This window comes from Cryptotermes secundus, unplaced genomic scaffold (genome assembly GCF_002891405.2).
Source record: "Cryptotermes secundus unplaced genomic scaffold, Csec_1.0 scaffold216, whole genome shotgun sequence".
NCBI classification, from domain to species: domain Eukaryota; kingdom Metazoa; phylum Arthropoda; class Insecta; order Blattodea; family Kalotermitidae; genus Cryptotermes; species Cryptotermes secundus.
Genome location: NW_019727090.1, coordinates 1363051 through 1382309, shown reverse-complemented (window position 1 = coordinate 1382309; position 19259 = coordinate 1363051). Strand labels below are relative to the sequence as shown.

The 19259-nt window shown below is 40.4% G+C and overlaps 1 protein-coding gene across 2 annotated transcripts in view; it reads right to left on the bottom strand.

Moving 5' to 3' along the window:
- Window positions 1–10469: 10469 nt before the first annotated feature.
- LOC111864312 overlaps window positions 10470–19259 on the bottom strand; it is a 240933-nt gene continuing 232143 nt past the window's right edge. For both annotated transcript variants that reach the window (XM_033751388.1, XM_023851466.2), the window contains 2 exons: window positions 15432–15902; window positions 10470–13757 (listed from right to left, as the gene is read on the bottom strand). In XM_033751388.1, coding sequence (XP_033607279.1) covers window positions 12108–13757; window positions 15432–15902 — 2121 coding nt within the window. In that variant the 3' untranslated portion in view covers window positions 10470–12107. The remainder of the gene's footprint in view (window positions 13758–15431; window positions 15903–19259) is intronic.

Genomic DNA, 19259 nt, shown 5'->3' with positions numbered 1-19259 from the left:
CTCAAATCTGACATAAGATGGAATAATTTCATGAATCTCATTAAAGGTTCGCGATTTTATTTCATTATCTAGGTACAGTATGTGATTCGACAATAATAGCAATATGTAATTTCAGCATATTATTTCAAATAACTGCTACTTTCAAATAGCAAATCATCAAACGTTCAAATGAAAACTGGATTCATGAGGAAATTGGAATAATAATGAATTCTGAGAGTACCTGACTTTATTCAGTCCAGAAACAATTTCTAAAATATTATATATATATATATATGTGTGTGTGTGTGTGTGTGTGTGTGTGCGCGCGCGCGTGTGTACATACACACATAAATGGGTATTAAATATGGTCTCTTTCTTTGAAGAAAAACCATAGGGCTTAAATTACAAATATTTGAACACAAAGTACTGAGGAAAATATTTAGACCTAAGGAGGGAGGTGTTGTGATTTAATGAACATGTCTCTCTCTATACAGACTGCACGGCGTCTGTGGACCTAAGAAGGATACATTGAGTACTAAGACACAGGAAGCACAGTGTGGGAACACTGAAATCGATAAGTCTTCCGCAGCTTCCAGGTGGAGGGAGCAAGGAAATCAAAGAGAATATAGCTATGGAAATCTGTTGGACAATTGAGGTTAGGGGAGGATAATATTAAAATTGATCGGCGAGAAACCGGGCATGAAATGTGGAATGTAATGAATTGATCTGGCTTGGACTTTACGACGTGGCAGTTTTTACTATGTGCTGCAATTCTAGTTCCATAAGAAAATACATTTTTTGACGAGTTAAAATAAGTCATGAACTCGGAGCCCGTCTTCAATCTACTATACAAAAGTACACTGTAGATATATGTAGTGCTCACTGATGCACAGCGCATTCCCCGACAATATGAGGAGTTGCATTATTGAGCAGAACAATACTTTTCGGGAAAGAACATTTAATTTTATATATACATATAGAATTAAAATGTTAGTATGATTAATTTTGAACCACTTTTCTTTCTCCTAATATTTAGACGTAACGCTGAATTTCGTATCATGTGACACATCGAAAAATAGTATTTAACTTACTTTTTTTTTTAATATGTCTGGCAAAATAAGAGAAAAGATTTTATTAGAAGGCCGTAGAATGCAATGCGAAATATATCCATAAGGAACCATAAGCACCAAGTGTACAACAACAAAATAAAGTACATTTTCGAACCCATTCCGCAGGCTAACGCGTGTAGCACTATTTACAATATTCTTATACCTTATATATGAAAGTAAGGATATAATTAAAAATTGAATTGGACACTTACTTTCCGCCGAAAGGAATAATGTTCTTCTAGAAGGTAGGAGACATTTTACATTTCCTGTTTTAAAATATTTAAAAACAAATTTTTATTTAATCGTGTTCATGCTAAACACGAAAAAAATCGGTTATTATTGTCTGATTTTATAAGGTACAAAGAGCAATGAAAGATATTTCTCTTCTCATTCAGCAGTAAAAGTCATTTGTTAGTCTTCAACAATAGATATTGTAGGCTCTTGACGCAGTTACATGCCAACAGAAGATTTCTTTTACAGAAAGTGTGACGGCAAAGTGAATGTCCCAAGAAGTATTGTGCCTTGTCAACAGTGACATTTTGAAGAGCAACAGATCCATCTGTTTTAATACACACAAGACCATGTGCCACATGAATTAATAGATATCACGTCGGTGGGTGAATTCAAAGTACAAAACACATTCGTCCATATAAACATTCAGTGTCATTTGTTGTGTGCACAACAAAAAACGAAAACATTGAGAGAAAAACTCGGCCTCTCTTCATGAATAATTCCTGAATGCTCTTGAAAATTATATTCTATAAGCAACTGGGTATTCAAAATAAAATGACACACTGTAATTAGATACCTTCACTTAATTGCTTCACAGATCCCAAGTAATCCATCTTATAAAACTATATATTTTCAGAAGTTTAATTCCTGTAAAATTACGGGAAATTCTGTGGTATGATTCATTCTTATTACACCGATTTGAACTCATGATCATAAATCAGAATTAACAAACCGGCTTTTTCGGACCAGTCCCGACAACAATTTAAATTGTCATATCGGCCTTTCTGCTTGTAGCAATAAAATATGAAACTCTATAAATCGTTGACAAATAGTTCAAGCGAGCACACTATCAACGCCATCTCTTAAGAAAACGTCAAATTAGGACATCTCAGAATTTTATAACTTGTTTGTAAGGTGCTGTCGTGCACAAATCATATTATAGATTTCGTAGTTTGGATTAAAACTGATATATTATTAGATAAGTTCTGGATTCGGAACACAGGCAAATGAAGTGTCTGACCCCAAAACTTCTTTCATTCACTATACCCAAACACTTCCTATCTTTTAATTCGGACTATAGGCCAGAAGTGGAGAAAACATAAGCCCAGGGCGGGATCCAATCTGTATCAGTTTTTGCTCAGGTCCCTGGAAGTAGTTGAGAATTTTGTCTGTAATATTTACTTATCGAAGTATGAAAAAAACGAGCCGCCAGGCTAAGCTGTAAAGTTGATAGGAAGTGAAGCACATAAGATTGGAGATAAATGGAGTATAGAAGCTGGCAACTTGTTCAAATTCCCGTAACCTCCTTCTGTAACTGCACAAACGACTTCCCGATGCATGAGTTATGGGACCTCACGGTGCGTGAAGACATGCTTAAGCAGCCTAGTTTGAGATATCTGCAAACAAATTTAACTAAGATAAAATAGAAACATTGCAGTGGTTTCTTTGTGTAGGGCCAGAGAAAGAGAGAGATTTGCAGGTGATGGTAGTCATTCGAACACTTTTATTCGCTGAAATAAGTAGCTCGAATTCGGTACTCTTTGAATGCGTTAAGCAGTGTAAATGTTCTATGTTAAATAAACGTGAACAGACGTTCTTGCGAAACGAGTACAAGGAAGCGAAGAAAAACTGACGGAGAGTGCACAATATTTAACAAAATGTGACAAGAACAATATTTCGTTACGGATGCAGGATGCCACTAAGCGTTCAGCCATCTTCGTATTCAAGGTTTTCGATGTCAAGCGCCCTTTCAATTCGAAACATATAGGCTAGTGTGTTAATTTATCTTCGAGTGCAAGAGAGAAGGAAGCCAAATATTTCTTTTTTGTTTTGAAAAGAAAGGAAGGAAGGAAGGAAGGAAGGATGGAAGGAAGAAAGAGACAGAAAGGAAGGAAGAAAGAATGGTTTTNTCGGACTATAGGCCAGAAGTGGAGAAAACATAAGCCCAGGGCGGGATCCAATCTGTATCAGTTTTTGCTCAGGTCCCTGGAAGTAGTTGAGAATTTTGTCTGTAATATTTACTTATCGAAGTATGAAAAAAACGAGCCGCCAGGCTAAGCTGTAAAGTTGATAGGAAGTGAAGCACATAAGATTGGAGATAAATGGAGTATAGAAGCTGGCAACTTGTTCAAATTCCCGTAACCTCCTTCTGTAACTGCACAAACGACTTCCCGATGCATGAGTTATGGGACCTCACGGTGCGTGAAGACATGCTTAAGCAGCCTAGTTTGAGATATCTGCAAACAAATTTAACTAAGATAAAATAGAAACATTGCAGTGGTTTCTTTGTGTAGGGCCAGAGAAAGAGAGAGATTTGCAGGTGATGGTAGTCATTCGAACACTTTTATTCGCTGAAATAAGTAGCTCGAATTCGGTACTCTTTGAATGCGTTAAGCAGTGTAAATGTTCTATGTTAAATAAACGTGAACAGACGTTCTTGCGAAACGAGTACAAGGAAGCGAAGAAAAACTGACGGAGAGTGCACAATATTTAACAAAATGTGACAAGAACAATATTTCGTTACGGATGCAGGATGCCACTAAGCGTTCAGCCATCTTCGTATTCAAGGTTTTCGATGTCAAGCGCCCTTTCAATTCGAAACATATAGGCTAGTGTGTTAATTTATCTTCGAGTGCAAGAGAGAAGGAAGCCAAATAGTTCTTTTGGTTTTGAAAAGGAAGGGTGGAAGGAAGACAGACAGACAGAAAGAAAGAAAGGAAGGAAGAAAGAATGATTTTTTTCATTCACTTAGTGGGGGTGGAGTCCAACTGGGTCCACTGGGCACGGCGGCCACTTTGGCCTATTGTACCTGCCCCGGGTGATTATGATGAATTTGGTGGAATGAAGATTGGCAGGGGAAACCGAAGTACTCGGAGAAAACCTGCCCCAACGTCACTTTTTCCACCACAAATCCCAGTTGACCAGGCCTGAGATCGAACCCGGGTCGCCGCGTTGGGAAGCCAGCGCGGCCCAAGACAGAAGGAAAGAAAGAGGTGACTTTGGCCTACATCCGAAATAAGTTTCAGGAAGCACCGACTTTGGCAGGTTCTTAACTGGAAATATAACATAGAACAATAAACTGCTTTCGGACACTGAATGCAGCTGAAACAGTGCGCCCAGGAAACCAACCTGTGTACGAGTATCACGTGGAAGCACCAGAGAAAGAGTTGCTGATGTATCGTCCCGACCTTCATGTACTCCTCTATAGAATTAGATGACAATACTGACGAAAGTGACACAGCCCAATTGCCGATATTTATACGAGGTGTGAACAATTTTCAGAGATCATCAGTAAATTATTTTTTCTGAAGTTTTGTTCATTGAAATGCGAAGATTTATATCAATATTCGAAAAGTTGTTAGAAACTGTAATCAATACTATCTGTTGCAATAATTTGGTGAGTACTGACAATGAATAACCTGATTCTGTAGATTATAGAGATATTTAAAAAAGTTATTCTCATAGAGGCATAATATGACCTGTTTCCAGGCCGACAAAAACCCATGTAATTTCTCATTTGGCCCTTCAGCGACAAAGTCTGTCCCTCTTTTATGGAGGTCTATGATCTAGCACAGCAGAAAAAATGAGAATTTTACAGTCAGCGATTTATTTCATTTTCCATTCCCTTTTGAAAAGTAAACATGTTTTGCTGAACATTATTACGTACTTCCCAATTTTGCAACATTTAATCATGTGACTCTCCGAGCAGCGAGGAAGAAAACACTGATTTTGGGGGTTGGTCTCTAAAACCCTTAGCAGTGAGGGCAGTGAGTCCGTGGGAGAATCACAGATTTTAATTGTAAAGATTTAGTATGAGTCATTATGATGATTCTTAGACTCTGATATCATATGAATGCATTAGTTACATTTTTGGAAGCAAAAGTACATAAACGTGTTCATGGAAACTAGAATTGTAAACTGTTTTTGTGCGGCACAATGTGAAACGGAGTGGGTGTCTCTTTTCGAAGAGTTCACTGTTATCCCACCGCCTGCTGAAACAGAACGTGCTGAGAGCATACCCCAGATTGATACTCGTATTTTGACGGGCTGAGCGCCGCAGAATTATTCACGACAGAATACGAGAAAATCAAAGAGATAATCATTTTTGGTTACTATAAAGTAATGTACCGGCAATGCGCAGTGTGCTGACAGAAACAACACAATGTGAAAATTCCGCTAGGTCCAAAAATGGTAAACGCTCTTACCATTACGTCAGGTATGACTATATGAGAAATTCTGTATCCGCGTTGTTAGTGAAGATAATTATGATCCTTATTTATTATTATTATTTATAATTCTTAATAGAGTGGGAATGAGTCCCTTGTACTGTAGCCACTTCTAGCCTATTGTACGAGCCCCAGATGATAGGTGAGGGTGATTGTGGAACAATTGGTGGAATGAAGATTGGCAGAGGAAACCGAAGTACTCGAAGAAAACCTACCCCACTGCTACTTTGTCCATCATAAATCCCATAAGACCAGACCTAGACTCGAACCCATGTCGCCGCGGTGTGCAGCCAGCGACTAACTGCTTGAGCTATGGCACGGAAATATTATGAAACTTTACCGACAGAAGTAGAGGTTCTGGGAAGGAATTGTGGAGCTTTGTTTCCTTTTAAAACATGTCTGTGCATGAAGAGTGCCATAAAATATATATTAATAATTAAGTAATTTATTGAGTCCTTTCTATACATAAACTGCACACTCCGCTCCGTCGCCATGTTCATAATTCCTAACATAGGAAAGTACTCCGTTCGACGTATGTAGATACGTTTTTGACCACTCCACATACAAATTCGGAACGACAAGCTCCAAGGAACCGTCAGTTAGTGCTATATAATATGAAATTAAGCGTAGTAGAGTTCCGATTATCTGACATAGCCGCCGTACATACTGTGATTGTGTCTTATGTTCCATTCGCATTTTTCCCTTAATATAATTTTATTCTTTGAAAAACTAGGCACGCGAAAAGATAAAGAAAAAGGCTCTTTCAATTGAAGAAAATATTGAAGCCTTAAAGGAGCAAACGAAGTCCAGTGCATGCAAAAATTTGTTTCCAAATTCGGTGTGGGGCGAGTTGGTACCTGAACAATCAGACATTTTTGTTAATCCCATCACTTATCAGTCCCGTTTATTTCGGCTAATCGGAGCTCTATTGTATTTCCGGCTACCACCACGTGGTTACTTTATGTTCTACAAAAAAAAAATTGCCCGAGGAAATTTGGGTTTAATTTTTAAGGCTAATGAGACAAGTGATACGGAAACGTTTGTAACGAAATAATAAGCCAATCAATTTTGAGTTCGAAATATCAATGAAACTGACAAATTGCAACGAGAAAATAAATATATGAAAGTGTATATCATGAGACTCAAGCAACTGGTAGCCACTTTTTAAAATTAACAGTCTTTTTCAGAGATGAAATTAATTAGTCAGGCTATACCTCCATGGAAACCAATAATGTTCTCGCACTTTTTACTATGACATCATTAACGTTTCGGAAGTTTCTTACTCCAAAGGCAATCAATCACTTAGACAAGTTCGAGCGAAAGAGTTGTCAAACACGGCAATGTGATCAAAACATTTTATCCTCATTCAGAATCCTTGCGAAAAAGAAAAGTGATACGGATATTATGTGAGTGTGAACTGATTGTAAGCAATCTTAGCATGAAATTCGTAAACGAACACTCGACAGGGAGGTCATATCTGTCCGTACGCTCGCATATTTCGTTTCCATAGCTATGCAATCCTTCTGATTAAACGTAACAGTGGAAGGCAGTGAGGCTGTTCTAAAAATTGTCATGGGAACTCAGTTCTAGTTCTTACAGATCATGTATTACAATTAAGTGAATACGAAATTTAATACTTTTAAAGTTCCAGACGGTTCATTCTATTCATATTCATACAGGAAATAATATGCTGTGTAGATATTATTAATTGTAGTTACAAACTCTGACGCATTTCTTGATATGATCAATATTATTGCAGCACGAGGAAATAGCTTCCAGGGGTGAGAGACTAGAACTGCGATTATTTTTGTAATAGCGGGGCGTGAAGTTGAGCACTCACCTCCACCCAGTGCTAAGGTCATAATGGTGGAGCTATACCTCCATTATCGATAGGTCTTCACGGTATTGTGCTTAATTAATTAAGCACGGGACAATTTAACATTAACTTTATCTTTGCAACAGCGCAACTGCATATCCGTGCCTGAGTTACGTAAATGAACACGAAGGCCAATGGAATATAAAATTCCCTCACTCTGCAACTTGCTAAGTGGCAAGTGAAAATGAAGCCCCCCCCCCCCTTCCACCGAAACTTAGAGACCAAGAAAGTGATAATGTGTTGCCTGGTCAGGGCTTCCCTACAGCTCAGGTGGCAGTGAATATTAGAAAACTAAACCTATGCGAGAGGACATAGTTGTTTGAGGCACTATGCTACAAGCCGGAAGGTGGTGGATTCGATTCCCAATGAGGTTACTTTTCTTTTTCATTTGACCTAATCCTTCCAGCCGCACTATGGCCCTGGAGTCGACTCAGTCTCTAACAGAAATGAGTACCAGAAATCTTCTTTGGAGAGGGAGTAAAGGGCGGCCTGCAGGCTCGTAAGGCTGACAATCTCATCGCCATCTGTTAGCTGATTGGCTAGAAAATGTGGGAGCCTCGACGTCTCACAACCCTATGGACCAGCAAGGCCTGTTACAGGGATAGATTTACCTTACTTTTACACAGTTCTCTTGCCTATATGAGTAAAATGGGAAGAAAAGTAACCATAACTGGCGTATTTATGTGGAGATCCTTGAGCAATATTTAGCATGAACTACATTGTTGTTACATAAAGAAAACCTAAAAGGCCACTAGCAGTAAAACAGTGATGTAGTGGTGAAATAAGCAAGTGCTAAGTTTCGGTCTGCACGGACACTGGTTGATATGAAACAAATATATCCATTCGGAATTCTCGACGATGACACTAAACCTCAAGCAGTTCCAGTTTCTATATAAATCTAAGTGTTTCAATAAAATATCTGAGCGTTAATTTTCTGTGGGTTCTTTTACGACCCCATCAATATCTGAGAATTGCAGAACGTCGACCTGCAGGATGGATGATGCGTAGTGAATTGGGTCACGGTCTAGCAGATCTAGTTCCCCGGTATTTTCTTTCAGAGGATGAGGAAAACCAAGCGAAAATTCACTCATGATATCCAGTAACTTGGCTGAGATTCGAACTGAGCACGTTCTAAGTATAATTTTAGGGTGTTACCGCTACAGCAACCTACCCAATCTCAGCCTCACCTTAAAACAAACAAACAAAATCCGTGGCCTGTAGTTCGCAAGCGAACTATACCGACCGAGGGACCGTTGCTTGTCGGCGAAGTTAGTGGTCACTTCAGAGGGGTAGTGGGTGTCACGTGGTCAGGGCAACGGATCCCCAAGGCCGTTAATCTCGGATTTCTAGACCGGAGCCGCTATTTCATTGAAATAACTCCTCAATTATCCTCATGAGACCTAGTGGACCCCGTTCCAGACCCACTACTTTTCAGAAATTTTGGTATAGCCGGGAATCGAACCTGGGTCGTCTGGATCTGTAACCAGTAGTTCTGACCACTAGACCACAGAAGCGGTCGTTTACAGCCGAAACAATCGATACATTCATGCAAAACGGTCTGCTCATCAAATGTCTCAATAAAACACGAACTTAATATTAAAACTACTGAAACATGACAGCGTTATCTAATCCACATTAGATCCAATGGTTAAGCTACTATAACGCTAACATACGGAATTACGGCTAGTGACACTGCCCGCCTATTGATCTTCAATGACGGAAAGACTAGGCGAGAATTGGCCAAACTTATTTGCTTTCCAGAGAAAAAAAAACAATGGAGCAGTCCTTAAGAAGGGAGCAACTACTCATATTAGCTAATAGCCTTTGAGCTGGTCGCGAAATGCCCCACATTTTATGGAATGCGATGGTTCATTAGACTGAGATTTTCTGCGATGTGGCGACATGTCAAATTCGTGTTTGGTTAACGTCTCAGAATATATGTCTGCCTCCATGGGGTCACATACCAGAAGACTGCAGTCTTCATATCCACCGACACGAGAACATAGAAACTAGTCCATAAAGATACATATAAGAGTAGACAAATGGTCCTTATCCTGGACCAGACTGATACGTTTCACAATCTCGTGTCCTGTTTCTTCAATATTCTTTGTATTTCCCCTACACACACCTATTTCTTCTATTTCGTCTCCTACTTAGATATAGACAGACTAAAACTCTGCATGTGCTTCTTATCCCTTACATATATGTTACCCGCCTCCCTCGTCTCTTATATTTGTTTTAATCACTCTAACGATGTTTGCCGAAGAGTAAAATACAGGCTGCAGCTTTGTTTAGCATTCTGCTGTTCAATCTGCCTACATTCAAATATTTTCCTCAGCATCCCGGTCCCAACAACCTTCATGTTCACCCTTGTCTGCCCGGTCAGTACTCATGAGTATGTTCTTCTTTCACCCGTCGTTATATAGATTTATACTAAAAATATCAAATAGATTTGTTAATAGATAAAGAATGAACTCACATCAGTTGACGCGACATCATTTCTGCAGATGATATAGCGTTGTTAAATAACCCACAAACCTATTATCTGGAAAGGTAATCTCAGCTTTATGTAATTCATTCTCCATGGTAAATTGTACAGCTCTCGATCCCCTAAAAGCAAATATGAGGTTCTGAAAATCCCACTGCCTTCGTTTTTATCAAATTATGGAAATCTATTCTGAGCAGAAATAGATTTCAATTTATGAAAAATCATTTTCGTATTATACTGGGTTTAATGGGGGACCAGGGGCTAAAAAATTATATCCTGTTCATGACAATGTTACAGTAATACAAATATTTGGGCCGCGCCATAGCTCAAGCGGTTAGTCGCTGGCTTCCCATCGCGGCGGCCCGGGTTCGATCCCGGGTCTCGTCAAGTGGAATTTGTGGTGGACAAAGTGGCTCTGGGGCAGGTTTTCTCCGAGTACTTCTGTTTCCCTTGCCAATCTTCATTCCACCAATTGCTCTACAATCACCCTCACCTATCATATGGGGCTGGTACATTAGGCCAGAAGTGGCCGTAGTACAAGGAACTTAGTCCCACCCCACTAGCAATTAAAAAAATACAAATATTTAATCTAACTCTACTTTCTATACGTTGAATGCAGGAAGTACTGTGAAGGGAAGAGAAAGAAATATTAATTTAGGACTTTGGCCAATAGAATCTTATTATGTGTATTTGCCGTTTGATTGACGATCCTCCATCTTATTACGAGGAACTTCAGTGCAACTTACAGTATATTCAATATAATTCGTGTCTTAACATTCTGAAAACTACATTCTGCGTTAAGGATATCGTCCTTGAAGTAACTGATATCCAAAACGTAATTTTTATATCTGTTTATGTTTTATAAATTGTGCTCAGTCGGTGTGAATAAGTGACAGATACTGACTACTGCTAATTTCGCTGCTGAATCTTCCTTGCGTGGATCTGTGTGCTTTGGGTAATAGTAATTAGCTACCACTTGTTTAAATACAACATGAGCAGATGTAGGCACCTGACCCTCCGGATAAACACGAATTTGTTAAGGAGCTGTAGAGTACTTTTCCGCTCGTTCTTTGCCATTATACACGCCTGACTGCCTTTTGTTTTATGTATCTGCAGCTGCCAATACAATCAGACTATACACACTCGACTGTGTCAGTTGTTGTTTGCATTGAATATCATAAAATATTCTTCATTCTGAAAAAATATTCATATAAATTTACATGTTGTAATAGGTTCTGTGTTTCATGTTACTTAAAACTTTCTTTTAAATTGAGTTGTTCTCCAGGAAATCTATGAAGTTCCATTTAGGCTTCATATAAAATAAAAGCCATACAAACCAAAATCAAATTTGCATAACTTCCCCCTCTCAGTAGACATAAAATAAGAAATTTAGTTGAAATGCTTCACTTACTATAGTCATGACTCGACCCCTATAAGCTCGGTTCTTCAATTTTGTGAAAAGAGCGCAATAAAAGCGAAAATATTTTGCAGTGACAACGACAGACCACTAGGTAAATGGATTCTGAGGTTGGCGTTCAGATGTTCAAAAAAGTCGCTGTTTTCACGGGATCAGAAAATTCATCAAAATTATGAACTAGTCCGTATAAATGAATCCAATCTGGACCAGTTCAAGTACTAATTTGCTGTTCACCAAAGAAGACCTTCCCACTGTGCTTATTAAAATTCATGCATTTCTTCTTACTCCACTCCTGGTACGCTTGACACCCACCGTAATATTCTTGACAGAATCATATCAATGACGGAATGTTAGGAATTATTAACGTCTCCCTCATTTACAATGAATGACCTTTCGAATATCCTCTTTTCAGCATTTTGTTTCGACAAAGTTAAATACCAAGTGTTGGTGTATGTAGGGTTACAAATAATAGTTCTGACTTAAACTGGACTAAAACCAAATACACAAAATGAAGATTGTACAGATGATATTTCTGGTTCCTGGGGAAATTCTATTCACTGTCATCTAATGTTATAAGAGATGTGGTACTGGGAGAAATGTTAATTCCTGCAGTTAATGTCCGACGATTACGGTATGAGAATAAAACTGGACGTACAATAAAATGATTACAGCACATGTCTCACACGAACGTAAATTACATTCATACCTAGACTGTAAATTTCAGAATCGGCATACTACGGGCCAAAAGACAACAACTTCTTTATGGTGCGTGGGTAGGTTTCTATAACACAAATTCTGGGGTATTTGTAATGTTCGTGAAACTTCGCGCCAGATGCACCCTTGTATTGGAAGACGGTGGCAGTTTCCCGTTGGAATGTGCCATGTTCTTTCTCCTTGTGGTAGGCCAGGAGAGAATATAGCAAGCCGATTTGTGGTTGGGCTGTTGCGTCTGATGCTGCATGGCGTCACCACTCTCGCTTGTACCTTCGCTAGCTGAAACTCCATCGCAACAGAGAGGTGCTTCACTCGTCCCATCTAGAGAGAAATACAAGCGTCCTGATGAGGCACGAGAGTTGTCATCTGTTGAAGAGAGGCTGCTCTTGCTGCTGTGGGTGTCACCATTGACTGGGCATGAACTGACACTTGTTCCAATATCCAAATGATGGAAAGACTCAGTGTCACTGCTTGCCACGCTACAGATCTCTCTTCTGTCGTCGACATCCTTCGGCTCTTGATACCGCATCTTCCTCCACTTCCGGTCGAGCAGAGAAGTTGTAGAAGTGGAATATTGACGCCCAATATCTCCTCTGGTGGGAGTACCTGGTGCTGTTGGAGCTTTGTCACTTTCCTCAGAGAACGCTCGAGTGATGAGGATACGAGGAGACCTGCGAGGAGTTGTTGCTAGGACAGTTTGAATAGCAGCTGCTCGCTTTGATGACGGGGAAGTAATTTCCTTCTGACACTGGTCATAGAAATGAGTATTTCCAATGCCAAAAACTCTCTGAAGAAAAAGATTGGCGCTGCTGAGACTAGGACGCGTGATTTGTACAGGGTTGCCACACAAGGAAGGCACTTCCTCAAATGATCCCCTCCCAATTTTGTTAGAAATCACTGCTGCACGAATGGATCTGTAATTTTTTGAGATTTCGCCGTCAAGCTCTACATCGTTGTCAAAAGATGGTACTTGTAACGTGTTGCAGCTGACCGTATGTGACTGCTGATCCTTTAAGGAATGCGATCTTGGAAAGCCAGAGACTCTATCTATTCCAGTTAAGGAAATACCAAGACCGGATGTGGATGAAGGTCTCCAGTTCAACTCCGAGGCTATCCGCTGGATCCTAGGCCTGGTTGAGTTGGGTCCATTAGCTCCAGTGCGATGAGGATCCAGGAGCACTTCTGACAGACGTCTCTGTAAATGGGAAGTGCAAGGACGACTCAGAATCCCTAGAGGTGTGAGCGAAGGACGTCGAGAGCCACAAGCTGATGGGGTTCGAGCTTGGATCTCCTGAATCATCTCGCTCTTCGACATCTGCTTACGCCAGTAATTTTGGAATGTTTTGCGGAGTATTTTACTCTTTATGCCGTACAGGAGGCCGTTGATCGGCGGAGAACAAGTTAATAGAGTTGATGCAAGGGTGACGACGTGTGGATGAACATGGACAGCCATGCCAAATTTGTTTGCTTCTAGGAATGTGGTGGATGAGGATTCCCACAGGATTACACCGTAGTAGGGGAAGTACAGGACAAGGAGCGAGCCTAGTAGCTGCAACACTGTTGATACCGCGCTGCGACCCCGGAACTTGCCGCCGGCGCTGAGGACAGATGGCTGGAAAGGGTTCCTCTGGTGAGTGATGGTCACCTGGGCAGAAAGCGTGACCTCGAATATGGCTGACGCGATGCGATGGCGGTGGTACCGGGCGATCATCAGAACCTTTTAACAGAGAGGTCAGCTAGGAGGCTTACAAGTTCACAGATATAACATTGACACATAAATTAGCATTTCCCTTTCGATAGTGTACCAGTGAGTCTTAGTTTATACATTGTTACATTCTGATGCAATCACTTGCAGCTGAAATTTCAAATTATTCAGCATAATTAAGATAATTCCCTCCATGTGGCAGGATTAATAAATCTACAGATGACTCGACAAAGGGAAAACTAATTGTAGACAAGATTGTATTTCATGAGAGGAAAAATTGTGGTTGATAGTTTATTTATTGCGTTGTTGCATAGTTTCTTGTCTTCATGCATGAACAGAAGTTTTATAAATGACAGTGTGGTTACTGAACAGACATTCATTCGGTGAATCAAATGTGTCACAATTTCCCTCACAGGTTATTGGCCGACTAAATATAAGAGGGGGTACCCAAAAGAACCCGAACTTATTTTTTTTAAACTTATTTATTCAAATTTTAAGCACAAACCTTCAATCCCCTTCAAAGTACTCTCCACTTACACTAATACACTTGTCTAGTCTTTTATTCCATTTTTCAAAACATTGTCTAAATTCATCTTTTGAGATGCTTGACAGCGCCTCCGTCGTTTTTTCCCTTCACCTCAGCAACATCAGCAAAACGCTGAAAAAAGGTTTTGATCATTTCGGGACTCTTCTTTCAAAGCACAGCATGCTTCCACGCGACCTTGTTTTTAGTCAGCAGTCGTGGCACGAATTTCGCAGCCACCCTTTTCATTCCCAAATCTTCTGTCAAAATTCGCTGAACTGAGCTCCAAGTCACTCCCGACAGCTCCACAATTTCTTCAATGGTCCGTCGTCGATCTTCCTTGATGATTTCACGAATTTTTTCAACATTTTCATGTGTTCGGGCCATTGCAAAAACGACGATCACACAAAACAGTTGTCACTATAAACTCTGCCGAAACTAGTCCTTACCTTCTGAAGCAACAGTAGTCGGCTTATCGACTCAGGAATGTTAGCTCTGTGCGCTCATAGCGGCAAAACGCGGTACTACAAAAGCTCTGCCCACAAAAAAATTAGTTCGGTTTCTTTTGGGTACCCCATCGTATATCCTTAAGTTGTTGTCTGGTATATGAAGCAATGTTAAGTGAAGTTCTTTGTTGCACAATTTTCTGCGGGCTCCCGTTAATTCATCTTAGACAGAAATGTGATCATCTGAACTTCATGCTTTCAAACATGAATATTCTCTATTCTCTGAGAGTGGGTGGCTGAATTAGCTACACTTGGAGTCAAACAGGAGGGCGGATTTTAGCGTAGAGGCAGTGAGTGAGAGCTACAAGACTGCTGTGCTACCAGATTGCTTCGAAACATAAATAACCTAAGATTTGAATCCAACAATAATATGTATATATAGTATTACTAATAATTATTAGTACTAATTTTGTATTGTCACGTATTTCAGAGTTGTATTTCCCCTACATTTCAATGCCTTAAGTCGAAATCCGCACCTTTACACAGTGCGACTTAGCAACTTAGTGAAATCGCGTGAGAAATTTTGAGTTATAACACCGCTAGTAAAATGTGACAGAAGCACTAGTCACATAGAAATCTATATTAGGAAAAAACTGTTGGCCACCAACTAGTCTGATATAGTTGTGCGTAGTTATTAGTGGTTCGGTCATGGCTCACCTTAATATTGCAGCCGAGGATCAGTGCCGCAGGCAGTAGCAAAGTGAGCAAGGTATAGATGGCCGAATACCAGATGGCGCCGTCCCCAAATCCGAAGTCAGGAGCGCAACCGGCCAGACCCGGGTTGTAGCTGTACGGAGCGATGAGGAAGAACGGGGGTAGGCACAGGATCAAAGCGATAAGCCACGCGGCCCCCAGTCCCATGGCCACCTTTCGCGGACTCACCATGGCTCCATAGTGCAATGGGGCCGAAATGGCGTAGTAACGGTCACAGTTGAGTCCACACACAGTCCATAGGGCCACCGGGTGGAGGAGCGTGAACAGAAAGCCATGGAGGTTGCAGGGAGTTCCTAACCCCAACCAGTTCCAGTCGCGGAGCATGCTGGGAGCCGAGAAGAAGAGGAAGAGAGCGCAAAGCAGGGAGTCAACAATACCAAGGTGGAGCAGCAGTAGGTTGTTGGCAGTCTGGACCTGTAACAAAGGCCCAACGTCATCAATCAATTGTCACAGAATTGTACAGCCTCCAGTAGCCGTTCCCTGACAAGGGCTTTTACCGAGGGAGATTCTTCAACTTCCCGCGCTCAGGTCCTCTTGTTACAGCCGCGCGTGCAGAACTGCCTGGCAGCCATTTCACACCAACCTCCTAGTCTTCTCTTCACAGACTGACTTCCAATTGACAATCGAACTCACTCACTCACCAACCAACAACTTCATTTCATTCATATGAACTGCTGACAACTGCAACTCTTCTATTGTTGAGTTGGTGTACGTTGCCACGGAAACATGTTTACCGAACTGTTGCGTAACCCAGTTGTTCTATTGTTGCGTGCGTTATCTAGCAACTGCTGTTGTTTACACAATCACCACTTAGCAACGGGTCTATACGCCACAATACGAAAGGAGTCTCAATACTGTTGGGAACTGTTACTGATGTTTGTACTGTAGGATCATGTCTCGGAACTTTTCTATTCCGGCCGGAGATTACAAATTAAATTCATTGCCGATTTCACTGATCATAACAATAAACACAAAATTATAGTTGCTCACTGAGAGAGTGAGGATGTGGCGAACTCTTTCCCTCCGTTCTACATTCTTCTCTTTCCCTTTTATCTTTTCTTCCTTTTAAGTTCTCCATCCTTTCTATCTATTCCTCTGTCTCCTCTCAACCTCCTATTCTTCATTCATTCTTGAGGCCAGAGCCCAATTTCAGTCTTCGTCTTTTATATTTTGTGGGTCATCTAAACTCTGTGAGGCAAAAGACAACGTTGTCCTTGCGCCTAATTAATTAACACCCACGTCATGAAGACATATAAGGGAGTAGAGATATAACTCCGCCATTCTTGACCTCGGGCCATATGATGTAGCAATTACAACTTTTCCTGGGTCACGCGGTATCAATTAATTCAGAATCCTTTCATCGGATTATTTTTGGTGACTTCCAGAAAATTTCAATTTCATGGACTGCTGGAGGACCGGGCCACTAATCTGGGAAACTATTATCTACATTGAGAGCTGCAGGAATCTTTGAATTGGGGATCTGACCATTGTCGAAGCGCCATCTTAGAACATAGAAAAGCATACATTCATCAAGTGGGGATCTAACTAAGGATTCGAGAGATTACGAGTCATGTATTTCTGTGTACCTGTTTATTTATCCGCAAGACACTGCCTCTATCCAGCAAGTCGAAGTGAAGCCATGAAACAGCATTTAGCCTTGGGAATGTGTCCAGATCAATTGGATTGTACAATCTGAAAACTTGCAGGTTGTTACTGTTAGTGAGTTCTGTTTGTTTTGTAAGTTGCTGTAAAAATGTGTAGACTGCAGGCACAAACAAACACTGGCGCCCACCTCCTGGTTCCGAAACAGCCGCAGTCCATGGTGGCACGGCGGCAGGTTCCAACAACAATGTCACGACCAAAAGAAACAATGAATATTTAACAGTTAAAATAAATACGACACAGTTTCATTGATCCGTAAATCGTATCTACAGGAAATGCCTCTCTTCCCTTATTCTCATCTTTTTTCCTTTATTTCTCTTAATCTTTCTCAGTCTTCCCCTTTCTCCTACACTTGACTTCACTCTTTTCCAATTTCATTCATCCTCCCGTTCTGTCTTTGCCATTCTCATCCCCTTTCTTGATTTTTCTTGGGTGTCACTAACAGCTCGTATCAGCAGAGAGCAGAGGTAGTACCAATAGTCCGTTTATGTACCCCTATAATTGGGTTAAATCGCCCATACCCAGACTATATCATGGAAATCCCTGGATAGAGTTACACCATCAATACAGAGGCTATAAGCTGAATCGATTCATCAGCTGGGAAAGAAATCAATAAATTCACGAAGCGAATATGGTTTCCTTAAAAATATAAAAGAATTTCAAAGCTTCAATATTGTCCTTTTAACAACAAATGCAAATACTGAAAGAAAAATAGTTCTGCTTCCGGAACTATTTGTGTGACATCACAAACCCCGCATACTGGTATAAGTAGTTCAAGGTTGGTTCCCCAGAGTGCTACATAAATAGACAACGCCATATCAGAACAGAGAATAACATGTAATGTAAGATGATGCAAAAATTCAAAGACGAAATCTATAAGCGTACCTCTATCACGGAGACATATTAGATGTTATTGTATTATACGTTTAAAGTGAGTTCAGCGTATAGAGCGAAGTTCGTGGACAGGAGCTGCGCTTGGTTCATAGCAGGGGCAGGTCTGTTCGCTGCGTTACCGCGTTCAGAAGACCGTACAATTTTAATTGTAGTTAGTTAGTTCTTCCAATAAAATTTCTACTTTAGAATAAGCTCAGGTTGAAATACTTCAGTGCCCTTAATTCTCCGATCTTCGAAGAACATGCTTACACGACTTGCGGCAGATCCGACATGCATTCTGTATCTCAAACATAATTAGATGTGGTGGATGTTTGACCGCGTATATTCCGGCTCTGTACAGTATGATGATTGTAACTACAAGCCATCTGGACTCTGTTTAGAGAGTGGTAACTCTCCATCTGCTTTACAGTAAGCGGTAGGACGTCGTTCACAATGGACTGGTTACCGGAGAATTAATACACAATGGCCATAAGTATGCAGGTTTGGGCATAAATATCTATTTCTAAATTCCCAGATTTCAATTGGTTTCTTTATTTCTTTTTAGGTGCCCAGGATTTATTAGCCTCCGTTATATCTGGCGGGAAGGTGGATGCAATCTAGGAATATCTCACTTTCTCTCTCCCTAGGGATTTAAAAATAGTGGAAAACAAGGAAATACGCTCTGTAGTAATAACAAGTAAAAGTTTTTCGAAGTTCGTAAAAATAGTCTCAAATTGCTAAACTGTAAATTTTTAACCAAATGTTCAGGCTCGCCTTCTGGAAAAAAAAAGTATGGCGGTATGTGTTTCTCACATGTTTTTATATTATATTTTTCTTCAATCTGTATATGAGTTGCGGACAATTCTTTAAGTACCCTTAAATATTACGGACAGCATTTGATGTTTTTTTTCTATTTTCTCTGTACTTCCTTGGAAAAATCTCTTTTTTTTGTAATATATGGTAAAATTCTTATAGAATTCATTGCATTTTTGGTGTTCTTGCATTTAATATGTGAGAAATATATGTCGAGGGATGATAATCCGTTGTTGAACGAAGTGACACTATAGGGAGTCTTTATCACGGAAGATTGAACTGGGATGTGAAGACTAGCACCTTCACTCGAGTCGCCATTCTACTCATGATTGTATTTACTGAGTTCATGGAAGCCCCAGCCTTATGAACAACCAATTTCACTTATTATCGATCTTTGTGAGTGCGTTCAGCTGCCCACACCAC